Source organism: Heteronotia binoei, chromosome 9, assembly GCF_032191835.1.
Source record: "Heteronotia binoei isolate CCM8104 ecotype False Entrance Well chromosome 9, APGP_CSIRO_Hbin_v1, whole genome shotgun sequence".
NCBI classification, from domain to species: domain Eukaryota; kingdom Metazoa; phylum Chordata; class Lepidosauria; order Squamata; family Gekkonidae; genus Heteronotia; species Heteronotia binoei.
The window spans coordinates 57,835,274-57,861,901 of NC_083231.1; the positions used below are offsets into that span (position 1 = coordinate 57,835,274).

Below are 26,628 nucleotides of genomic sequence, written 5' to 3' on the forward strand. Positions count from 1 at the left end.
TCACTAGCTCTTGCTGATAACAGCCTGGAGTAGTTGCAGCAGTACTCCCAAGTAACTGACTGTTAACAAGGGCTTGCTAGGAGATGCCTGTACCCAGTGCTGGGAGCCTGCATGTTGTAGAAGCTACAAGTCACCAGTCTCTTGACTCAGCGACCACAGCTCTGAACTCTGCTCTGTTCCTGTGACCCTTGGACTGGCTCTTGACTGACATTTTTCTTCCTGCACTTGTGAATGACGTTGAACTGTTGGACCTTACTTCCTGTATAACACTTTGAAGTGGACTCTAGTCTCTTAATAACTGATCTTTGGACTGAACTTTGACTCTGGAATCAAAATGAAAGAGAGCCTGACTTGGAAATTGACTAGGTGGTTATGGCCAACTCTAGTAGTGGACTCTATCTTGCCCTTCCTTATATGACTGTGTACTGATATATGAATAGGATAAGCCTATTCATTCCAGGTTTCAGGTGGCTTAGTCTAAGAAGTGCCATGCCTTCCCAGGTTCAGCAGACTAACTCCTATGAATTCTGTTCTATCTGTGGTGGATGCTCTTATGGCCAATATGCCAATTTATCTGGGACTTACATTTGGAGGAGGGGTATTTTTTGAAGCTTCTAGCATGCAAGGTACACAGAGGTAAACATAATCAAGGCATGCTATTTAAGGGTGCTGTGCTGGTTATGGAGATCATATTAATTACATGACTTTATACATCCCACCTGCTTTCTCTTACTGCATTTTAGGGAACCCTATGTTTTACAGTTTTTTTAAAAAAATTGAAAATAAAATAGATGGGAGAGAATTAGAAATAAAGCAAAGGTCTTACAGAAGAATCAATGAATAATTTACAGACCATGGGCTTTGAGGTGCATCAGGTCAGCACAAAAGAAATGCATTATGAAAAAAGAATTTCAGTTTGCTCTAAATCTGTCTGCCACAACAGCTTAAAATAAAAGAGCATCGTCCCATCTAAGACAACATCAATTTGCTAGTCACTGCTTCATGTATCAACGAGCATTCTGTGAAAATATCAATATCATTGGTTAATATAAATGAAATTAATTTTTAAAGCTGGGCTAAAGGTTGACATCTGAAAAATTGCATTACTTTGCAGAAGAGAAATTTCTGTCTTCTAGTGAAATTTCAGGTCAGGAGGGCAAGTAATTTTCACAATCTTCAATGGGAACCGGTGAAATATGAACTTCATTGTCACCTAGCCCCAAAGCGATAAGATAAAATGAGCTGATACATCATTTGCTGTGGTTTTATCATCTCCTGCAGTAATTGGAAGAGAAAACATAAGAGCTTCTTTCCCAAATCATCTAGCCTCCTTACTGAGATCTGAACCATTTTAGTCTGATCGATGCAAAGGTCACATAACATTTATTTATTTATAATTCTTTGTGCTTGCTAAAATGTCTAGTGAAACATTAAAATAATGAATATGTTTAATTGAGTTTCTCACCCATGAAAGAAATGAATGAGATTGTTTATTATTCTGCAGAAGCTATAAAGGGCAAGAGAAAATTAGGATACAGAATTCAGTAGCTATGTGAATTAGCATCTGACAAACATTGATTGAAGTAAAACTGTTTACCTGATGTATCTGTTTCATTTTAACAGCAGATTCTTGCTCTATGTTTGATTAATTTATGTGCCTTTAAGGAAAGACTTCCTTTTACAGAGTTATTCACATCCCTTATGGTCATTTATATAATTAAGTGTAAATGCCATATACATTAAATTGTGAATTGTAATACTGTTTTCACAGGATAAATATCTTGCTGCTAACAGTCAGATTTTAATGAGAAAATTCTTGATCAGCCTAAGTTACCTTCCTCTGTGATCTAAACTGAGAAATATTGATTAGAGGTACTATCCTAACAACTTTTTCCAATTACTAAGCATTGTTGAATAAAATGGGACTTACTTCTGAGTAAATCTGTTTAGGATTGCTGCCCACATGTCCTATTGTGGTGCTACCAACAATTGCATTGAATGTCTAATTCAAATGCTGATAAGCGTTTCATTCTCCGGTGGTCTGGACAGTGGGTCGGTCCGACTACTGGGTATAGGCTCCTCCTCCTCGTCACAGGGTCGGGTGCTCCAATCGATCCGGAGGGGGAGTGGCCTATACCACCCAGGACGCGCCAGTTCTTCTCCCAGCCCTGCACGAGGCAGGACGGTTTTTCTCCATGCGCTTGCTGAGAAGCGCAGAAGATCCGGATTACTGAAACAAAACAGACCGGAAGCGTTGGGATCGGTCCCAACAACACCGGTGGCGGCAGTCTGCAGGGTCTACTCACGAGTAGACCTTGAGCGAACGGCAGACGCCCACAGCGCTTCGTTCCCTCGCAGTCGCGATTGGAACCAAGCCGGAAGGAAAGAGAGGCGGCAAGCGCAGAGGCAGCGCGGTAAGCCGCCCTACAGCAACAGGGCTGCGCGCGAGTCCACGGGGCTTCAGATGGGTCCCCAGGCTGCCCGTGTTGTCTCTCCTTCGGACTGCCTAGTCGTATAGGCTTGGCAAAGGAGTGAGAGAGAGAGGCCTCTGAGGGGGTTTGTTCCTGACTGGAAGGCAAGATACCAAAAGGCCCAATAGAGGGCGCAACGGAGACATTCTGTCTTCCATTCTGAGCCTTTTCCCGCTTCTTTTTTAGTTGCTTTTGCCTTTCCTTCCCTTATAGGGACGTGAGAAGCTACAAAATGGCGGCTAGCTCACACAGCAACTCACACAGCGAATGTGATCTACCTCTTCTGTCTGGGGCTCTGACTCCTCAACAGGAGGCTCAGAATCTTGACCTCACAGGAGAGGATGCCAAGTCAAATTTAGTCCTTTGGCTTAAGAAAGAGCTGCTAAAAGAGTTGGGACAGGACCTTCGTCAGCAGCTGGACTCCCCTGCTTCCCTACAACCAAAAAAGAAGGATGGAGGGAAAAGGGGCAGAGATATTAGTCCCAGTGACACTATGGAAGGACGCTCTAAGATCAAGCCTCCTTTGGGTTTGGATTCCCCCCTCTTGAGCTCAGCTGAGGAATCAGAAAACTCTGAGCAGTCAGATAAGGAGGAGGGTGAACTGTCAGACAAGGAGGAGCAGACTGACACTGTTCAATCTAGGCTCTTTCCTTCTGAATACTATTCAAAATTGCTTCCCAAAGTACTGAGGACCCTCAACTTTGTACCCACTCCTAAAGAAAATGAGGAGTTGGATCCTGATCTCCCCACAGGTTCAGGGGAGATGATGCCAAAATTGAGCTGTGCTCAGACAGGGGTTCCTTTGCCTGCGGCCTTTTTTGCCTTAGTCAAAGCGGAATGGGAACGTCCGACTAAGCCTAAAGCAAACCAACAGGTTCTCTCCAAACTTTATTCGCTTATTCCACAGGCTACTAAGAGATTAAAGTTACCAACAGTGGATGACCCTGTAACTAGCCTGATTTTCAATTCGGTCCTTCCTATGGACGCAGATGGTTTACCCAGGGATCCATGCGATAGGAGGGTTGAGCAGGCCTTACGCAAAGAGTTTGAAGCGACATCTTGGGCCATCAAGGCAGCCACTACGTCTTCATTGTTTGCCAGAGCAATGTGCACGTGGTCTAATAACTTGGCAGCAGCAGACAGTGGAGCTCCTAAGGAGTTCAAGGACGAGTTTAAAAAAAAAAAAGATTGCTTTATCCGCTGCCTTCGTGGCAGATAGTTCATTAGACACCATGCAACTGGCGGCCAGGGCCATGGCATGTGGGGTAGCTGCCAGACGCAACATTTGGTTGCGTAATTGGGAGGTAGACACTGCAGCCCAAGCCAGGGTGGCAGCGGTGCCTTTTAAAGGAGCCTTGTTGTTCGGGGAGGGTCTAGATAGATACCTCATTGAGAACAAGGCTAAAAAGAAGGTTTTACCTTCCAAGAGTAAAGAGTCGAAACAGAGGAAGTCCTTTCCTTCCTTTCGAGATTCGAAGAAATCATCCAGACCAGGTTCCTTTTGTCCCTTCAGAGGCAAGTGGCAGCAGAAGGGGCGTGATCCCAAACCATATTACTCTGGGAAGGCAGATCAGAGTTCCAAAAATCCCTCCAAGAAAGGAGGATCCCAGTGACTATGCCTCTCGCCAGCCGACAAACAAAATAGGGGGTCGTCCTTCCCTTTTCACAGACATTTGGAATCAGTCAATTCAGGACAAGTGGGTTCTAGAAGTAGTGGAACAAGGTTACACCTTGGAATTCCACTCTCTTCCCCCCAACCATTTTCGAGGGGTTCCCCGGAAAAAAGATTTATCTGCTCACAGAGCAATGTTGTCGGCCATTCAGCACTTGGTGAATATAGGGGCAGTGGAGGCAATCCCGGTACTTCAACAGGGTTTGGGGGTCTATTTGGTGATATTTTTAGTTCCCAAAAAGAACGGGGAGTTCAGAACCATTCTGGATCTGAAATGGCTCAACAAGTTCATCCTGACAAAACATTTCAAGATGGAGACACTACGGTCAGTATTGCTAGCGATTCAGCCTCAGGATTTTCTGGCTTCCTTGGATCTGTCAGAGGCCTACTTGCATGTTCCCATTCGGGAATCACACAGAAGTTTTCTACGTTTCTCCTACGGGGGGAAGCATTTTCAATATCGAGCCCTGCCGTTTGGTCTGCAGTCTGCGCAGACCAAAACGTATTCACAAAAATTCTGGTGACCCTGGTGGCGGAGCTGAGATTGCGGGGTGTGGCCTATTTCCTTCCCTGGACGACATTCTGGTGAAGGCAGGGTCCCACCAGCAATGCCTGGAGGGCATGCAGCAGACAGTGACCATGTTGCGCTCTCACGGCTTCGTGGTGAACCTAGAGAAGAGCAATCTGCTTCCCTCTCAGATACTAGTGCATCTGGGAGTGGAAATAAATACAAAGGTGGACAGAGTCTTCTTAACCCCAGAGAGACGGGAGAAGTTTTGCCTCCTTCTGCAAGGGGTGTTACAGCAACCGAAGGTGCCAGTCATGAAGTTAGCACAAGTCTTAGGGATGATGGTATCCTTTCAGGATCTACTGTCTTGGGCCAGATTCCACACTCATCCCCTACAATTTTTTCTGCGGCCTTTTCAGGAGATTATAAGGAACAAAATTCCCAAACTGGTGACACTACCGTTAGAGGTGACGTCCCAGTTACAGTGGTGGTTGAACCCGGGTCTTTTCAGTCCAGGTTACCCGCTTCGCGAACCTCAGAGGGTTTGCATGACTACAGATGCCAGTTTATAGGGTTGGAGGGCTCACTCACAGGATCAAATGATCCAGGGTCAGTGGGAGCCTCACGAGATGAAGCGCAGTATCAACTTCCTGGAACTCAGGGCGATCCGGTTAGGGTTGCAGGCAGTTCTGAGGGGTCACCATGTCCTGGTGAAAACGGACAACTCAACCGCCAAAGCATATGTAAATCGACAGGGAGGAACCAGGGTGAAATCACTTCATGCCGAGGCGAAGGTTCTCTTCGAGTGGGCCGAAGTCAATCTCCTGTCAATCAAAGCGGTGCATGTTCCAGGGAAGGACAATCTGCTAGCGGATTGGCTCAGCAGACACTGGCTGGACCAAACAGAGTGGATGTTACACAGGGACACCTTCCATCTAATAGTGGACAGGTACGGACCTGTGTCGGTGGACTTGTTTGCCACGGCAGAAAATTGCCAAGTGGACAGGTTCTTTGCCAAGGTCAGAGACACAAGGGCAGAAGGAACCGATGCCCTCAGTGCCGACGGGACTAGTGTAGGCCTTCCCGCCCCTTCCTCTATTACCCAGGGTGTTACAGAGGGTGGTGGAACTAAAGGCGGAGATGGTGTTGGTGGCTCCCTTCTGGCCGAGACGGTCATGGTTCCAGGAGCTCCTGAGGTTGTCTATTCAGCCTCCTTGGCAGCTGCCAGGGAGGGACGACCTTCTGACACAGGGCAGCATGTCTCATCCTCAACCAGACATGTTGCAATTGACAGTTTGGAAGTTGAGCGGTTACAGCTCAAGGAACTAGGTTGTAGCACCAGAGTGGTGGACATTATGTTAGCATCGCGTAAGTGTTCCACCTGGAAGGTTTTTGCTTCGTGGTCTACCTTACGGGGGTGGGATCCGATGAAGGTGAAGGTAAATGGTATTCTAGGTTTTCTTCAGGAAGGGGCAGACAAGGGGCTTTCTACCAGCACGCTACGGCGTCAGGTGGCAGCCATATCATCTATACAGGGGGTGCGGGGACGTAAGTCCTTGTCAGCGCATCCGCACATTAAACGGTTCCTGAAGGGTGTTGCTCTCCTTAAGCCCCCACAGGTACATAGATTCCCCTTGTGGAAGTTGAATATAGTACTAACTGCGTTGTGTGGGCGTCCCTTCGAACCTATGGCTTCCTGTGGACTGAAGGAACTGACTATAAAAACAATTTTTCTAGTGGGTATCACTACAGCACGGAGAGTGTCTGAGTTAAGGGCCCTGTCGGTCGACTAGGAGCTTTGTGTTTTCCATAATGAAAGGGTGGTGCTGAGGCCAGACCCATCTTTCATTCCTAAAGTTAATTCTGTCTTTCATAGGTCCCAGGAGTTGGTTCTTCCAAATTTTTGTCCCAACCCCCAGTCTCCCAAGGAAAGGGAGCTGCACTGTTTAGATGTTAGGAGGGCACTTAGTTTTTACATTGATCGCACAAAAGACTGGAGGAAGTCTGATGCATTGTTTGTTTCATTTAGCAAGTAGTCGCAGGGCGACAGGTCTCCACTTCCTCCCTTAGCAGGTGGCTACGGGAGTGTATTGTTTTGGCTTACAAGGCCCAAGGTCAAACCCCTCCAGATGGGATCACGGCCCATTCTCTAAGGGGTGCTGCAACATCAGCTGTGTACCGGTCCTTTCCGTCCTTAGAAGCTGTGTGTAAGGCAGCAACTTGGAAATCGGTACATACCTTTACCAGGCACTATAAAGTGGATAAATGGGCTTCAGCGGAGGCGGCCTTTGGGAGGCGTGTGCTGCAGCGTGCACTCTAAACAGGGAAGCCGGTCCCGCCCGGGGATGTTCAGCTTTGTTACGTCCCAGTAGTCGGACCGACCCACTGTCCAGACCACCGGTGTCTCCTGGCTTCACCCCCAAAGTCCCCAGATATTTCTTGAATTGGACTTGGCAACCCTAAACGTATCACTTGTTATTAGGTTTATATGAGTCAAGGTGTATGAGGGAAGCCTTCTCTGTGATGGGTAGTCTCTGATTACAGCAACAACAACAAGCTAAAAAAAAGAGTCAGTCCCTTACTACTTGAAGGAACATTACTGTACTTACTTTGCAGAGATCAATGGAGCTCTTGTTAAGTTTTTGAGAATGGGCTTCTACAGATCTGCATGCAGAGGGAAAAAACCTGGGCAGTTAATTTCATGTGTATACCAGAGAAATACATATTATATGTGTTGTGTTGTGTCTGGAAACTCTGTGATCTGCTTTTAATTTATATGTGGATGAAGTATTCACTCCTAGGCATGCATTTTAAATATTATTTTTAATATTATGTTACATAGTTAACAGTTACATTCAGGATGCCCCTACAGCTATAAGTGTGTGGGTGTACGCATTCTTATTTCAATTGTGGTATAATGGTAAAAATGTATTTATTTATTTACTTTATTTATACCATGCCTTTCTCCCAATTAGAGATCCAAGGCTGCTTACATTGCTCTTTCCTCCTCCATTATATATTCACAACAGCCCTGTGAGAAAGGTTAGGCTGAGAGTGTGTGACTGGTCACCTGATGAGCTTATATGGTGGAGTAGGGATTCAAATGTGGGTCTTTCAGATCCCAGTCCAAGAATGGGAGGGATTCAGTTGAAACTCCATTATGCAATAAGGCTTGTTAGGTAAGAGTGGGTCAGTCACTCTGCTTGAGCCAACGCACCTTAACATAGTTGTTGAGAGAACAAAAAAGGATGAGTGGGGAGTTGGGGACCATGTGTGCCACTATGAGCTCCCTGGAGGAAAGGTGGGATAAAAATATAATGAGCAAATAATATTCTGACACTTTCATGTAAGTGGCTTCCTTCTGTGGAAAACCAGCATTAATTACTTTGTTTAAAATGCTTCTGTCGTGCTTGGATGTGAGGTTATGCCTTTCATAAAGTTCCAATTAGTTATTTGTTCTCTTGGCCCTCTCTTTGTCAAAGAAGCACTGACTGGTGTTTAAAATAAATGCAAAACAATGTAGCTTTTAAGAAGAGAGGTTACATGGTTGGTGAAGGTAGGGTTTTGGTGTTAAAGCTAAATTATTTAATCTTTAGATGAACATTTCAGTTCTATTTTATGAAGGGGACACTGGGAGTTTCATGTCTTTCTACTTTAGAAATACTTTAACATTGACTGTTGGTTGAAAATGTATACTAGATTTATGAAGAAAGAATAAGGCAGGTAAGGTTTCCAAGATTTCCTAAGTAGCACACACTAAAGGAAGCCATGTTTCTTCAGTGTCTTTCAAACTAATACAGTTGGTGTTATAACAGCAGAGCAGTGATAATGATGCAGTTTCTATAGCAACCGGTTCATTGGAGGGCTAGACCTCTGTCTAGGGTACTGTCAGTATGTGTAGAGTTTCTGAGAAGAGAAAGTCCCAAAGAAGGCCTGCTTTCACCTAATCCAGTTTTAATTGAACTCCAGAGACTTTGAAGTGAATCTACAGACCAGGCAGATACTATTCCAAGAGCTTCAGATAGGCCTCAGCTGCATCTGAACTGATAACTTTGTCTAGTTAATGCTTCTGAAATGGTTTGATGCTTGCTAGAGCTTTGTCATTTATATTCAGGGTTCTAATGGAAGCCCAGTTCTACATTCATTCATAATTTTGTCAGAAATTTACCCATATATGTGATTTGACAAGCTGAACTAAGAGTAGTCCCCCAATATCTAGATATTGATTTGAGAAACTTCTGTATATCTTTTTTATTACTGGAATAAATAGTGACAATCTGAAATGACTGATAGTCAAGAAATGTAGTTCAGGAAATATGGGTTCTTGCAGCAGCACCCCTGCTGAACAGTCTTATAATATATGCATGTTTATATAAGTTGGAGAAAACCCTCCAGATACTTTGGGCTTAAACAGGTTTAGAGGACAAAAACATCACTTGGGTCTGGAGGAGATTGGAAGTTAATATAGTTGGTACAGAACTGGTGTTACATGGTCATTGCAATGAGCCCCAGTTAGCACTTTGGCTTCTATATTCTGAAATAGCTGAAGTTCTCATCTTCAAAGGAAGCTCTATGAAGAGTGCATTACAATAGTCCAGTTGGAAGTTACCTAAGTGTGCATTATGGTGGCCCCAGGGTCTGCTTTCCACAAGAATGTCTTCACTAGGCACACCAGCCTAATATAGCAAAAAGCACCGTCAACCATCTCTTTCACATGCTTATTTAGGGACAAAAAAGTCCATGGGGTCCCTTAGTTTGAGAAGCTGCTCTTTCAGGGGGGTGCAACCCCATTCAGTACATGCTATATGCTTATTTGTGAATCATCTATGTATCCAACCCACAGTGCTTCTGGATTGTTTGGATTGTTTGCTTGTTCATCCATCACCATTTCCAGACATGGGTTTAGTACTTCTACCACCTCCTTGGAACTGGATAGAAAACAGGGAGAGAACTGAGTGTTGTCATACCAATGGCCAACAGTTTCCCAGCTCCACTTTTTGAAAACTACCCTCCAGGAAGGACTGGAGTTGCTGCATTCCCACTAGATAATCTAGAATGGTACCACGGTTGATGGTATTGAAGGTATCTGCAGAAACTACAGGAATGCAATCCACTTCTGTAGAAATTAAAATAAATATTCTGCATTGTGTTAAAGTGAAGTAGTGATTTCACCTGAATATGTGTTTGATTTATCTAGTATGTTGTACCAAACAATATTATGTCCCAAGTATATATAATTAAGACTTAATTGTCTAGGTAAGAATAATCATGTTCACAAGTTTTTGTACTGCTAGAGACTGTGTAGCAGAGATGCATGTCTGCAAAACACCTTGAGATCACTTGGTGAACATATGGTTAAATAACACATTTACCGATACTTCCATTCCTTTGCAAGTGTCTGCTTTGTGCTTACAAATGTCAAATGTATATGTAATGGTGAACCACTGGTATATACGCAGCATTAATTTGGATCAATTGGAAAATAGAAACAGTTATTAAAAAATCAAAGTTGAGTTTGCTATAAGACCTGTAATTCTGAGTATGGTGAAAGCTTACATTTATGTTTAGATATTCATTGTTTTCTCTTTTGCCATTGTAATCTTTACTTGTTTGAGAGAATGCAACCATATACAGAAACCAAAATCCAGTGTCTAGCCATGTACAGACTCAGTACAGATCCCAAGTACCAACCCTAAAAGAAAAGGCAGGGAACAGGACATGAGTATTTGCAGTGTGCCAGACTCACAAAGGTTGGAAAGTTTTATTTATGTTTTTGAGGTTAAAAATGACCTTCCCATCTCTGTCTTTTTGTTAGATACTTGCTTATACAGAAGGACTGCATGGAAAATGGTTGTTCTCAGAGATTCGATCAGTCTTTTCTCGACGATATCTCTTACAAAATACGGCTTTGGAAATCTTTATGGCAAACAGAGGTAATCGTATACTGGGAACGGGACCTTAGACTTTGAATTATGTAAATACTACCATTCTGCATTAGATGTATTACATTTTGCTAATTTTTTTTTTTACAAAATAGTGAATTATGTTTAAATTGAGAAATTATCTATCTATATATATCATAATTTGACTAAAATTTAAATTTAATTTTTAATTAAATTGAATTCCAATGTAAATTTTCATTCTGTAACTGCTTATTGCATTATTTATTGTTCTTTATGCTTGTACTGTGATGTGTGCTTTTAGTGAAATTGTTAATTTGATATTGTGGCTTTTTATTGCTCTGTTGAATTATCTTCCTATTTTTTAAAAAATAGTTTATTATTCTAGTGTTTGTAATTTTGTAAACATCCTGACCTGGATGTAAGGTTGCCAATCCCCTGTTGAGGGCAGAGGATCCCCTGGTTTGGAGGTCCTTCCCCGCTTCAGGGTTATCAGAAAGGGGGGAGGAAGAAGTGTCTGTTGGGCTCTCCATACCCTATAGAAACCAGTTCCCTGGGATATAATGGAGAATTGATCCATGGGTATCTGGAACTCTGGGGGGCTGTTTTGTAGAGGTACAATGTTTTCAGCATAGCATCTGGTGCCTGTCTTTAACCCCCCCCCCCCAAAGTTTAAAAAAGTTTGGGCCAGGGGGTCCAATTCTATGAGCCCCCAAAGAAGGTGCCCCCATCCTCCATTATTTCCAATGGAAGGAAGGCATTTAAAAAGAACATGGTCCCTTTAAATGTGATGACCAGAACTCCCTTCAGTGTTCAATCATGCTTGTCACAACCTTGCTCCTGTCTTGACCCCCCAAAGTCCCCAGATATTTCCTGAGTCAGACCTGGCAACCCAGGGTAGCCTGATCTTGTCAGATATCAGAAGCTAAACAGAGCTGTCCTTATTAGCAATGAGGTCCAAGGTTGCAATGCAGAGGCAGGCAATGGCCACCTCTGAATGTCTCTTGCTTTGAAAACCTTACAGGGTTTCCATAAGTTGTCTATGACTTGACAGCACTTTCCACCATCAGTGTGACTGAAAATAAGCTGTGGCAGCCATTTTGTGGGAGCCATTTGTGGCTTTGCCCACTACACTGTGTCAGAATTCAAAGGGTGTCCATAGGCTAAAAAATGTTGGGGGTCCCTGTTCTAGGAAATGTTGTTTTCCTTCTGCTTCACAAGTATTTAAGACTTTGGTGTGCCCAAAGGAGTGAGCCAAAGGGCTCTTGTCCTTTTGCTCTTAGCTTTCTTTTATTTCCTCTTATGCTTTCTTCCTTTTTTAATAGTAAACTCTGGGTCCTTACTGGAAATAAAGCAGGATACAAATAATTAAATACAATATATATATTATTGCAGTACATAGAAAGGACAGACATAGGAAACAGAAGGGGGAGATGCTATTATATAAGAAATGGCAAATTATGATTTGTGTTTGCTTCAGAAACCAGGATGGAAAACTGGGAATGAACCATTCCTTCCATTGCTAGTTTGTCAGAACAGGCACAAACCCCAGTTTTCTAATGCAGAGATAATGACAAGCTATGGTTTGCCATGACAGAGGGGGTAACTGTCTTTCAGCATGCTTGTTGAGGAAGGGATTATGTTAGCCAGACTTTCAGGTGGATCCAGGAAGTGCTGAGCCATGGTTTAGCTTAGTGTCTGAGCCAAACCTCACCTCAAGCCTGTTTCAGTGTTATATTTCAGGGTTTTTAAAAAGTGGTATTAAATATAATGTTAAAACATGCTGAAAGATCCCAGAAAGTAGTTGCAGATGTTACACATCTATGCCATGCCATCTGTCACAGATATAAAATATCTGTCTGGCTTCTGAAGCATTCTTCTCTCTCTCTCTCTCTCTCTCTCTCTCTCTTTTTCTCTTCAGGAAAGGGCTATTGTTGACATTCTTCCTGATCATCTTTGCTTTACAAAACATTGCTTTGTCTATATGAATAAGTAAAGGGGATATCTTAAAGGGACTTTTATTGAAGAGATTTTGTTTCCTTATTGCCATGGAATGGCAAGGTTTCCCCCCCTTTTTTAAAAATGAGAGTATGTGGTAATTCTGATTTGCCAGGCAGGTGATTACATTTACCACATTTATCATTGCTTTTACTAGGTTTTGGTTTCCCCCAATTATCACTCTCATGAACCGTCTACAAAATTCAGATTTATCTTGAGTGAATCACCCTTCAGTTTTTCCAAAGCTGAAGAGAAAAGTAATGTTCCTGGATAGCTTTAGCCTTCACAGTCCAGGGATTTGACAGGAAAATGGTAACCCCTTGTTCAGTCATGAAGGTGAAAACACTGAGCATCTCATTATTGCAAGGAAGAAAGGGGGAACAAATATCCCTCAACTAGCAGCTGTTTCTGCTGAATTGAGCAACAGGTTCAGGAAGAAAGGGAAAATACTTTCATCCTTGCTAAATGGAGCAATAGCATGCACCTTAGAGCCATGAAGTGATAGCATCTTCATCGACACTGCAGTGACACCACTGCCATTTTAATGATGATATGGCTTTGACTGGGCCAACAGTGCATCAGGCTGAGGTTCCCGCCAGCCTTATTCAAGTGGCAAATGATCACACACCTCTGCTCCTTGTGGCATTTTAAATTACAGGTATTTTAAAATGTTGGTAGTGTTCCTCATGGCAAGCACAAGGACACTATCACATCTAGTTTGGTCTTTAGAGGCAAAGCAGAAAACTGATGACTTCTTAATTTTTGCTGGGTAATGCTGCATGTACTTCCTTCCAGCCAGAGTTTTGATGGTGTTATGGTAAAATTGATTACAGTCAGAAAACTGATATACGTCTGATAGATGCATGTAAGCGTTTTGTTTTTAAAAGCTCTCTGAATTATTTTGTCAGCATGGCTATAAAAGCTGAACAGCTCAGTACACTAAAGAAGTTTCACTTGAAGTTGTAGTGTGGAAGAACCTTGGGGTCTTACAGATAGGGTTGCCAAGTCCAATTAAAGAAAAATCTGGGGACTTTGGGGGCGGAGCCAGGAGACTTTGGGGGTGGAGCCAGGAACAAGGATGTGACAAGCATAATTAAACTCCAAGGGAGTTCTGGCCATCACATTTTAAGGGACAGCACACCTTTTTAAATGCCTTTCTTCCATAGGAAATAATTAAGGATAGGGGCATAATCTTTTGGGGCTCATAGAATTGGACCCTCTGGTCCAATCGTTTTGAAACTTGGGGGGTGTTTTGAGGAGAGGCACTAGATGCTATACTAAAAATTTGGCGCCTCTACCTTAAAAAATAGCCCCCCCAGAGCCCCCAATACCCACGGATCAATTCCCTATTATTCCCTATGGGAATCGTTCTCCATAGGGAATAATAGATTGCCCAGTAGACATTTCCCTCCCACGCTTTCTAAAGTGGGGGAGGGCCTCCAAACCAGGGAACCCCCTGCCCCCTCCCTCTCTCTCACACACAAATACTTACTAGATCTTCTTCCTGCAGAATTTTGCTTGCTGTGAAAACGAAAGCAAAAGAAAGGGAGGGTCCCTTCTCCATGGAAACTGTTACTGACCCTTTCCAATGAAGCCCTTCATGTTTCCTGTTTCCTGTGCAGCCTTAAAGGGGCACACATTTTACAAACGGATCAGGAGCTCTACAACGACATGATGCCTACAGGCATGTTCTCCCCTCCCCCCCCCCGCTTCCGGATTTTTGGAGAGCGGGGGAGGAGGCTGCAAATTCGGGGGTCCCTCGCAGGGCGGGGGGGGTTGGGAAGCCTACTTACAGAAACAGTTTTGCACCATATTGTTATAACAATAAACAGCATAAAATGAAAACAGAAGTTTCCATGTTAAGTCAGTCCCTTACTTTATACTTCCTGCTGTCTTAATTGTAGTAGTAGCTAGTGAAACTTTTTAATGTGAATTCAAGTTAACAGATAATGTTTAAATGGCATTGTATTGAAAATATCATGTAGAGATATGTACAATTCATTTCCAGAGTTCGGTCTTTTAATTTATAAAGGATAGTAAATAATGCCTCCATTTTTCTGCCCACAGTTGCTGTCATGTTCAACTTCCCAGATGCTGCAACAGTAAAAAAAGTTGTCAATTGCTTACCTCGTGTTGGAATTGGCACCAGTTTTGGGCTGCCGCAGACTAGGTATGACCAGACATATTTAAAAATGTACAGGGACATTTTTAAAGGAAAATAGTGCTTTGAATAATAGGGTTGTCATTCCTCTCTGGGAGCAGGGGAAACCCCACTTTTGCAGGCTCTTGCTTGCCACAAGCCAGCTGGCTGGCTGGGGGAAATCCCACCCTCAATTGACCTTTCTAGGCCTACTTCTGGTTTTAGGCCTACTTCTGGTTGGGGGCAATGTTCCGCTTTTTGGACAAAATTCTATGGTTTGAAGCTGAATTTACCATAAAGTTTTGCCTAAAAACCAGAGTGTCACCTCCAACCGGAAGTAGGCCTGAATATTCCCAAGATCACTTCTGATCTCCTGAAAGGATGTAAGGAGACCCCTGCTGATGACTCTATTTACTGTTGTTACAGTGAAGTGCCTTGAGTAGTTCTGGAGAGATGGCATACAAGTTTTCTAAATAAATTAATGAGAAAATTAATGGAAAAGAATGGTCTTGATTCCATCCTTGAACTATTTTCTGGGGGCTTTTTTAGAATACACCATGTAGATACAATTGGCTTCTTTCTCACATTTAGTGGTTGGATCCTGAGCTCCTTTTACACTCACAGTAGACACTTCTGTTGGTGAAAGAGAGAGAGATTTTTGCTAATTCTTCTTTCTTACTGCTCCTGAGATATTCCTGGGGACCTCCTGAACCATCAGGGCATAATTTTGGGAACATTTACAACTGTAATGGTGGCAAGAAAGTTACCAATTTTGAATTTCAGCTTCACTTTCATTGCATATGATACAAGCAGCCATCTACTATTAAAATGAAATAAAATAACTGTGCTATTAACAGAATGCATGTTTATTGTAAAATGTGAAAAACTAGAATAGATAAATTGTGATCCCAAAATGAAAGTTAAAGTGAGACTATACCTGTTGTATTCTAAATGTATATGTTGTGAGATGAGGAAGCAGAAAGTGATTCAAAGAAAGAAAGTCTGATTTTATGTTCCAGATAGGTCAGAATCCATGCACAATTCCCCATGAATACTATAAATGAATATAGTCAGAAATTCTGATCCAGAAAGAAAAGAAAAAGTTGGCTCTATGGCCTCTGCAACCAATTTGTGATTGACAATGAAGCACAATACATAAGTAACTCAGTACTGGTTACTAGTACATCAAAAGAGTTTCCAGCTCAACATTAGGAAGAACTTCCTGACAGAGTGATTCCTCGGTGGAACAGGCTTCCTCGGGATGTAGTGGTTTCTCCTTCCTTGAAGGATCTTCATGGCTAGATGGCCATGAAGATCCTGTGAATTTAGGGGGAGGTATTTGTGAGTTTCCTGCATTGTGCAGGGGGTTGGACTAGATGACTCTTCCAACTCTATGATTCTGTGATTCTACATGAAATACTAATAAATGCAATAAAATATTAGTTCACATTAGGGACATACTTCTCTATGTATTCTCTTTCTATGAATAGAATTGACTGGACAAGTCTCAATGTAAACAGGCTGTAACTAAATGCATTGCTTTCTCCATGGCCATAGTAGCAAAGAATTCTATGATCTCATAGATGTGAGGGATCACGTGGAAAAACGAACTCACTAGTATGTACATGTGAAATGCTCTGTAGACACCATACATTAAGCATTAAATTTGCTTAAATATAAATAAAATTATCAATGGTGGGAAACAACTTAGTTAAAAGTGGATTTTGAAGAACCTGATAATGTCTTACCCAACATATTTTATTTTTCAGATGCATTTCTCTGGCGAGTCCACTTCTCATTTTTAAAATGGATTTTGGAGAACCTGATAATGTCTCACCCAACATATTTTATCTTTCAGACGCATTTCTCTGGCGAGTCCACGTCAGATTTTTAAAGCTTCAAATATGACCCAGCGATGGCAGCACAGAGAAATTTCAAACTTTGAATATCTCATGTTTCTGAATACTATAGCAGGTAATGATAGAGATGCTTGAGAAAGAATAATATAAGCAAAAATTCATTTTGGGATCCCCACCCCCCGACTATTAAAGACAACAGTACTGATACTCAGTTCTCTTTTTGTATAAATGCTGCCTCTCCTTCTGCAGCTGCCTATTAGTGTTTTCAAAGGCCAAATACCCTAAAACTTATTTAACATCCGTAATCCCTATGCACTGAATCTATGTAATTTTTGTTGTATGAAATACTGCTGCTTGACCTTTCTTTTGTAGCTTGGCAAAACAATTATTTTCCTTCATTATCCGTTTTTCTGGAACCACAGACTTATTTTGGCAATAAAATAACTAAAAGTTCTGTGGCACCTCAAAGACTAAGAAACTGATTATGTAAAGGGGTTTTACGAATTGAAAATTGCTAGCCTCTGAAAATTCTTGTCTCCATAAATCATGCCTTGGGACTTTGTTTTGCTTATTTTTGTAATCCTTTTTTATTTTAAGCTTATTGTTATCTTTGTAGCACTAGTTTGAATCTTAGACAGCTGTCTCACAATTGGTGACCAAAATAAACAAATATGGCAATACTGTTTCCAAAGGATTAGGCTGTCTGCACTGGAAGCAGTTGATGTGTGTTACAATCTCTGTATGAAAATTTATGTTCTTTGTAAGCATTTTTGGCCTTCACATGGGTAGCTTCAGCATTTTAGAAATACTCAGAAGAATCTTAGTTTCACTCTTGAAAGCATTCCATCTAATTGCAGTCTGGAATGCTAGGAAAGATAAGAAAACTGTAAATTCTGGGTCTAAGGTTGCCAACCTCCAAGTAGGGCCTGGAGATATTCCAGAATGCAGCTAGTCTCCAGACATCAGACATCACTTCCCCTGAAGAAAATGGCTGTTTTAGAGAGTGGACTCTATGGCATTATGCCCACTGATGTCCTTCCATAGCCCTAACCCTTCCCGGACTCTACCATGAAATCTCAAGATTTCCCTACCCAGATCTGGCAATGTAGATCCTATGAAGTGCATTACCTTGTAATCTCCTAAAGGGGCCTGGGAAGTTTGAGGAACAAACTTACATGGGACAAGGTACTGCAGGAGGATGGAGAATTGAGTTAAAACATTCCTGTTTCCATTGTCTTCCAGTGGAAACTTTTGTACCAGTGGAAGGTACGCTAACAGAAAAGGAAAGTGGAGGAAAGCTCATCTGATTTGCCTTTCTTTTTGCAGCCATCGGAGCTGCTCTGAATTTTGTCCATGAGGCTTCCCAAATCCCCAGTTAGGGGCTTCTAGGAGAAATGAGAAAACTTATCATCCTTGTACTCATGGTTTGTATGATGTATTAATTATTAGATTATCTAATAATATCATATGATGAAAATATCAAATAGGATAATTAGGATTACGAGTTCCTTTAACTCTGAATAAAGTATTTTTCTTGTTTACCAGGACGTACTTATAATGACTTAAACCAATACCCCGTATTTCCTTGGGTTATCACAAACTATGAATCAGAAGAACTGGACCTTACACTTCCTAGCAACTTCAGAGATTTATCAAAGGTACAGCTTTGCCGAGTGTGTTAAATCAAATATATGTGAAATCTGCCTTCTGTTTGTGCTTTTTTTAGAGGTGAGCACTGTTTGCTTGGCAGGTATGTGGTGGGCTTGTAGAAGGAAGAAAATAAAAGCTATTAGAATTGTTTGTTAAAATATTTATTTTAGACCAGGGATGGCCAAACTTACATGGGACAAGGTACTCTTCCACACATATTGTGTGGCTTCCTTCCTTCCTTCCTTCCTTCCTTCCTTCCTTCCTTCCTTCCTTCCTTCCTTCCTTCCTTCCTTCCTTCCTTCCTTCCTTCCTTCCTTCCTTCCTTCCTTCCTTCCTTCCTGTCTTGCAGCTCTCAAACATCTGACGTTTATTCTATGTGGCTCTTACATTAAGGAAGTTTGGCCACCCCTATTTTCGACTGTCAAAATCTTAACTAAATGTTGGATTGAATTCAAGTACCACTACTGTGTACTTGCAGACTTGATACATTTTAGCTTATTGCATTCTTTGCTGAAGACAGGAATATATGTATTTTTGTATTTATTTATTTAATGGATTTCAATGCCTCTTTTCTATGTAAATAAGGCACACATTGTGACTCAATGTACAGAGTAAATATCATCAATTCATTAATATAAAATCAGTGTTGGATAAATTTAACACTTACAAGTTGGTAGAAGATACATGTTAAACAATGAAAAGGAATCTCTTATTCCAGACATACTAATTTTCTTGTAACACAATATTAGAGGTTTCTGAAGTGAGACCAGTTGCAGTTATGCTTTAATTGTGGTCTTTTGTATTCTTTAAAAACATCTAACATCTAGAATTGTTAGCTCATAAACATGATTTGTCTTTCCTGTGCAACAATGCTTAAACTGGGCTTCTTACCAATTGCAAGATTTAGTCAAGATACTATGAAACTGGATGCTGCACTAGATAACACCCTTGGTGTTCTCCAGCTGGTCTCTTTTTCTGAAGGGAGATGTGGAAAAGGAGAATTGTTTTGTTTCAGTTTTACTTTACCAAATCTTTATTGTGGCAAATCTTTATCTACATGTTGCATATGGAGAAATTAGCATGTTATCTGCTATCATGTTTCTATAGAATCCCAGGGCCATTGGTGCCGATCGAAGGAGAGAAAATTTAATTCATAATCATTCTTTCTTTAATAGAATGCAGTGATGAGATTACTTCGAAAAGAAGATTTTTTTTTAAAAAAAGTTTACAATTCTTAAATTACTTTCAGAGCCTATGCTGTTGATGTGTATAATTTAGAATGGGCAGATATATCTCTGTATGAACAGAGCTCACTTTTCAGTCTGTACCAAAGCCACTCTGGGAATCCAAATAATAAAGGGGGAAATATATTCTTCTGCTGCCTCTTGCCCCTGCACTTAAAGGAGAAAGAAGCCACTGGCTTACATTTCAGATCTGGTTTATTAGTTTAATTTAATTTAGATTTATTTCCCACCCTATTCCACAAGCGGGCTCATATAAAGGATAATATATATAAAGGTAGTGTAATTTATGAAGGATAGCACATGCACAAGTAACCAAGGGGCTATTTTTGACAAAGCAATAAGGTTCCTAGGCAAGCCTGAAAAACACTGAGCTCTGGATTGCCTCCAGGGAAACTGATTTTGGTCAACTGGAGATAAATTGTAATAGTCGGAGATTGCCAGGTGCCATCTGGGGATTGGCATAGGGGTCCCAAATCCCCCCTAGGCCTGGAGACCCCCGATTTGGAGCCTCCTCCTCCCGCTGGCCATAAAAGGGAAAGCGGGGGGGGGGAGGGGGAGAACGGCAGCCCTTCCCACCCAGCCCCGATCGCAGCAGCCAGAGCTCTTCCGTTTTCTCAGGCTGCTTCCCGCCCCCAGTCAGCTGGCCGGTGAAGGGAGGGGAGCCCAGCCACGCCCCCAAAGGACCATGTGCCTTTGCACCTCCGGAGGTGAGTGAGTTCTGTCTCCTGCATCAGATTTCCCAGAAAGGGGGGGGGGCGGGGGGGGAGGGGGGGGAGAGGGAAACGTCTTCTCATAGGGTATAATGGGGAATTGATCTGGAGGTTTTGGGGGCTCTGGGGGAGCTGTTTTTTGAGGTAGAGGCACCAAATTTTCAATATAGTATCTAGTGCCTCTCCCCAAAGTATCCCCCAAATTTCAAAACGATTGGACCAGGGGGTCCAATTCTATGAGCCCCAAAAAAAGGTGCCCTTATCCTTCATTATTTCCTATGGAAGGAAGACATTTAAAAAGGTGTGCTGTCCCTTTAAATGTGATGGCCAGAACTCTCTTGGAGTTCAATTATGCTTGTCACACTCTTGTTCCTGGCTCCGCCCCAATGTCTCCTGGCTCCACCCCCAAAGTCTCCTGGCTCCACCCCCAAAGTCCCCAGATATTTCTTGAATTGGACTTGGCAACCCTAGATTGGCAACATTATTTACACTCTAGCTTTCAAAATAATACCAAGCACACAAAATACCATCAAATACTAGAATGCCCAAAATTCAATGCAGTTATTCCAAGCGCCCACAAACTCTTGTGCAATATATACCACTCAAGAAGACAAATCAAGGGACTAAAGAGTTATAGCAGAAGGGAAAAAGCAGATGCTATAGGTACCAATAGGACAGAATTCTGTGCCACATATGTTAGCTGGTGGAGGTGGATGGGTCATACCATGTCTCAGCATCTAGTAATCTGAAAAAGAAACCTTGGTATTGCACAAAAGGTGACGGTTTGGAGCTAATTGAAATAGTGTTTGCCTGACTCAGAGGATACCCACACATACAAGTTCAAGATAGATCTGGGTTGACAGCTGTGTTGGTCTGAAGCAATAGAACAAAGTTAGAGTCCAATAGCACTTTTGAGATCAACAAAGTTTTATTCCATGTGAGCTTTCATGAGAAAGCACACTTCCATATTCATACACAAATTTGAAAGGAATGGACAGCAAAGGCACATAAAAACTGCCTTGTATAAGCAATAGAACTAAAATGATAAGATAGAAAAAAGCAAGAAAGACCAAGCATGATTTGGGAAATATTTTTAGCTTCTATTATAAAAGTTTGCAGTGAGTAGAAGTTTGGGAAATGAGAAAAAAATCCAGGTGAGCACATTGGGTAGCTTCTGGGTGGTAAAGAATGTCACAGAGGGAGTTCCCAGACTCTGCGAACTTCTTCCAATGTAGAAAGGAAAGGAAATATTGCAGTGGGAGAAAGAATTTTCAAGGTGGTCTTGGGTAACTAACAGACTCTGGAGTATCAGAAGTAGTCGCAGTAGTTCAGTTTTGAATCACGTGAGGAAATATAATTAACTAAAAGGACTGAAGAATATTAATGTAGTAAGAACTTTGGGGTACACTTCGATTGGTTATTGTGAATCTATGCCTTTGTGAGATATCACTTGTCTTTCCAGTGAGTTATAAAGATGTCAGACTGAGTGAACCCCTCCTGCATTCTCTCTCTTGTTCTTCCCTTTCTGTTGTAAATGGCCTGACAATACGTTTTATTTGTCTAATGTGAATATGACTGGCAAATATGAAATTTTCATGGTTCAGAGATGCAGGGGAAATAGAAGGCCCAACCAAAATGAAGACTTGATGGCAGCAGCACATGTTGACCTATAATGTAAATGATGGGATGGCTGATCACATGCATTCCTGCATACAACTTTTAAATGTTTTGCTCAGCAGCAGCATCACTGTATGTCAGCAAAATCTGCTTTCAACATAGTGTACAAATTTTCAAAACAGCTAGTAAAGCTGCATGATGAGAAAAAAGAACTTATAAGGTATCTTAATATATTGGACGTTCTCTCAGCATCATGCTCTGTCTTAGAGCTGTTAATGTATGCCAGAACTTTCATTTTCAGTACTCTAATCTGCATGTGTTACTGCTTTGAAGTGTTTTGCCGTTTCAAAATGGCCGGTTATCAATAATATCTTTGTTAAAACAACTGTAGATAGATTCTTTAAAATGTAGTTAAATTTGCAAGTTAACTTCTCACCCCTTCCCATTTGATTTGATAAGATTTTGAGGACATCACACAGGGCTAAACAACTGAAATGGATTTTGCTTTGTCTTACTCACAGTATGACAAATACTGTTGACAAACTCTAGCAGAGCATTATTGTCTGACCAGAGTGCTTATCTCAACTGAATAAGTGTGACATATTTTATTTATAAACAGTCCATATTTTATTTATGTAATACACAGCATATCCCATTGTCTTATTCCCATTATGTCTCCTTTTGTTGTCCAGTCAGCTTCTCCTTCATTTCATGCAGTATGTTGTGATATATTTTTTTGCACTAGAGTAAATAAGAATGTTGAGAAAAATACTTATCTATACAAACCCATTTCCTGTTGGGTTTTGTTGATTTTCATTTTTGTGGCCAAGATTGTAATTTAGCCTCATGAGAAGAGGATTATTAAAAATGCCTTTAAATCACTAGCTAACATGATAGATAGATAGATGAATTTATTGTCATTGTTCTCAACAAAAAGAGAGCAACGAAATACTGAATACATATGCACATCATAATGTGCATATGGTTTCCACCATTCCTCTTTCATGTGACAACTGAAAAGAATAACTTGCTGGTAATGAAATAATGAGTGGGAAGGCAGCATAGTGTAGCTCAGTCCCATCAGATATCAGAAGCTAAGCTGGGTCAATACTTGGAAGAGACACCAAGAAGGAACACACTGCAGAGAAACACAATGGCAAACCACCTCTGCTTCTCATTTGCCTGAAAACTCCCTTGCTAGGATTGTCATTAGTTGGCTGCAACTTGATGGTATTGTATGCACACACAATGGAACAGTTGCAGTTGTCATAATATAGAGGGTAACACAGAAAATGAGTAGCTGTTATTTAACTCTGCTTACACAAGTAATTCTCACTTGTGGTTACCCAAATATTTGTGTCAGGTCTGTCACATGAATATTTCCTGCATATGAAAGCCTAGAATACAATTTCTGGGGTAAGATAGGGGTCCTTGTCTATTGCATACATAGGTCCCAGCTTGGCACAGTTAATCCTTGAGAAAAGAAAGGTGGAAGAAAGTTAAGCACGTAACCAGCAAGTATTGACTTATTTATTAAACAAAAAAAGAAAGTTGGGAAATAGAGACAGAAGTACAAACTGGAGAACAATTGCCTTAATACCACAGCAGTTTATAAATGACAGCCATAAAAAACATTGATGTTTGTACAGTCCTAGAGCATGTTTGTGTTAAGTTTAATTCTCAATTAAAGTTACTTTTAGTCTAAATTGTGTTCTTCCCACAAAGGTTGTCCAGAGCAAACCAACCCAGAAGAAGGAGATAGGTGACAGGTTGTCCAAAATGGGACCAGAAGGTGAAGTGGTAGAGATGGATATGGCATTTTGGATTAAAAATTAAAAATTAATTCCTAGTGAAGTGAGGGATCCAATGATGAATGTCTGACTGGCAGTAGGTCAGACTAGCCATGAACGAGAGATGGAGAAGCAAAGGAAAAGTGAGTGGATGGGAGGATCTTGAATGTTAAATTTGGAATGAAGAGTAGGAAAGGAAAACATATTCTGCATCTCTTGAAGAAGGGTCCAGTGGTTTTTGTGCTCTTGGTGCTGGAAGAAGATTATGGACGGAAACCAAATACAAAGCTGGAGTGCTTGAGTTGCTTTTACCTGAAGCCCTATGGAGGAAACCTGGTGGTGGAAAGTGCTGTCAAGTCACAGCTGACTCATGGCAATCGTGTGGGGTTTTGAAGGCAAGTGACATACAGAGATAGTTTGTCCTAATGTTGGACATATTCAGAGCAGAACTGGGATCTGTAACCATATATATATGGTTTAGATTTATGGTACACAGAGCATGATGTCTAATCAGTATAAGCAGAAGTCCAAATATGATCATACAAAAGAAGACGTGCCAGGTGAGGCAACTGTTTGACAAAAGCTAGGAGCTGAGTTGATGGTTCTTCTTGGACATGTGACTGAATCTCTAAGAAGTTTGCAATGCATTGAGGAAGTTTCTGGGATCTTTGGTTACTGTCCTGTAAAACAAAGGCTGTTGTTTATGTTCATGGGTACAAGAAGCTCTGGAAGAACAAAGGAGCCTTGATTCCTGTTCTTCTGGTGCAGGGGTCCTCAAACTTTTTAAATAGGGGGCCAGTTCACTGTCCCTCAGACTGTTGGAGGGCCGGACTGCCGTTACTGTACAAGGCCGCGGGCCATCAGTTCTCCGTCTTCTGCATCTCTCTCCCTTCCCCACACCACCCACCCCAGCCTGGGAACTCACCTCACCTCGGTATCACCTCACACTCTGTCTCCGCCGCCTCAGCCCAGTGCCGGAAGTGTGCGTTGCTAACGCGAGTTTAGGTCGAACGTCACTTCCGGTCTGATTTTGCCATAACCCGGCGGGCCGCATAAACGTCCTCAGTGGGCTGCATCTGGCCCGCGGGCCGTAGTTTGAGGACCCCTGTTCTGGTGTATTCAGACAGCTACTTCCCTTTGAGAGTGGCTTAGAGAATTCTTCCTTAAATGAGAGGTCCTGGTTTATTATCAAACTGGATACATATTCTGTGATCTTCTGGCCCCTCAAGACCAGAGGATCCTGGGGTGCAAATGATGCAGATCTCTATGAAAGAGCTCCATGAAACAATGTCGTGGACTTTAATTGGTATGAAACTTTGGCAAGTCTGGAAACTAGTCTGGCTTTCAAACCCAGAATGTACTATTATTGCAGTGCATTGTTTTATATAGCACACTGTAATGCAGGATTATATCTTTACATACCTTCAAAATCTAAAATTCTCTGCCTTGCAATGTTATCACTTATTTATTTATTTGTTCATTTATAGTCTGCCTTTATCACCAGTAGGGATTCAAAGTGACTTATCTTTTTTCTTCTCTCCTCCGTTAAATCTTCAACAAACTTGTGAGGGTGGTTAAGCTGAGAGTGTGTGACTGGCCCATGGTCATCCAGCAGGCTTTCATGGCAGGCTTTCAGGATTTGAACTTATCAAATACTAGTCCTGACACTTTTAGCTACTGTACCTTGCTGGATTGCCCCAACTCAATAGATTTAAGTCGCCTGTTTGAACTGTAGGATAACTGTTCAGAACTGTTCAGCTGTTAACTCACATGTACCATATTGCTTTTGAGTTTTCCCTCTCTCTTATTAGAATTAACCACGTGTTATCCAAATCAGTCCTTGTGCCAGTTTTGTCATGCAAGAGTATCTGCACATGTGCAGTTAAGACAAGTCCAGGGACAAAAATTAATGTTTTAGACAAGGGTTCCCCAACCTTTTTGAGCCTGTGAAAACCTTTGGAATTCTCATACAGGGTGGTAGGTGCAACCACAAACCGATCACACTGGGAGGTGAAGTTACACACACACACAGGAAGCCTAAGTGCAGGGAACTAGTGCAGATGATGATGATATGGTAGGTAGCAGCACTAAGGTAGCAGCTGCTGTTGAATTAGATCTCCAGTGGTCAATCAGAAACCCTGCTAGGCAGGATCCCCACCAGGCTGCACTCACATTCTAAAAACACTTGGTGGGTGCTAGGAAAGTAATCAGTGGTACCCTTAGGTGCTTCTCTGGGATCTTTTGTTTTTTATTAGCTCCCAGCTTGACACAATAATTCTTAGATAAGGTAAAAATGGAAAGAAGACAAACATTTAACCAGCAAGTAAATTTACTCTAGGACACAGACTAGAAAATGAGGAATCAGCATAAAAGGCAAGCAATTATACCACAAAAAACAGTTACTTTGCACAAACCCAGAGTGTAGTTGTGGTATTTTAAGACAGATACCCAATTATATGTTTACTCCTAATTTTATTCCTCCCCCTTTGCTAGTCCAAAGCAAACCAACCCAGAGAAAGGAGATAAGTAAAGGGTTACCCAAACCAAAAGATGCCAAGAGATCAATAGGAATGGAACTTATAGCAGAAGGAAAGGGGTTCCTAACCAGTATAGTATGGGGATGTGCTGGCAAACATAAGGCAAGCCAGTCCTGAATGAAGAAAGAAGATGGTAAGAGGTGGCAAATGGGTAAATAGGACAAAAAGGATTAATCAGAAAGGAAGCAGAACAGGAGAAAAGAAATCATACTCTGCCTGCCTTGAAGAGAAACAATCCAAGGATATAATGCTTATGGTAATGGAAAAACAAGCTGCAAAAATTGAAGGACTTGTGATTCATTTCTTATGCAACTTAACTTACCTGGGTGCCAATGGAGGGTGTCTGATATTGGCCCGTTTTCATTTAGAACTAGGATCTGCACAGGAATTAGACTACTACTTCAGAACCTAGTTGCCCATGGTGAACTTTGAACTGTGCTCTGATTGTTGGTATTTTTGGGACCCTATTGATGCAAATTTAGAATGCAGGCTCTGACAGGGTAGTGTAAGCAACCTGTAGATTAATGGCCAC

At 41.7% G+C, this 26,628-nt stretch overlaps 1 protein-coding gene across 1 annotated transcript in view; it reads left to right on the forward strand.

Moving 5' to 3' along the window:
• LRBA (LPS responsive beige-like anchor protein) overlaps positions 1 to 26,628 on the forward strand; it is a 630,809-nt gene that overhangs the window by 425,052 nt on the left and 179,129 nt on the right. The window contains exons 41-44 of the mRNA XM_060246657.1: positions 10,467 to 10,584; positions 14,617 to 14,719; positions 16,548 to 16,663; positions 18,094 to 18,206. Coding sequence (XP_060102640.1) covers positions 10,467 to 10,584; positions 14,617 to 14,719; positions 16,548 to 16,663; positions 18,094 to 18,206 — 450 coding nt within the window. The remainder of the gene's footprint in view (positions 1 to 10,466; positions 10,585 to 14,616; positions 14,720 to 16,547; positions 16,664 to 18,093; positions 18,207 to 26,628) is intronic.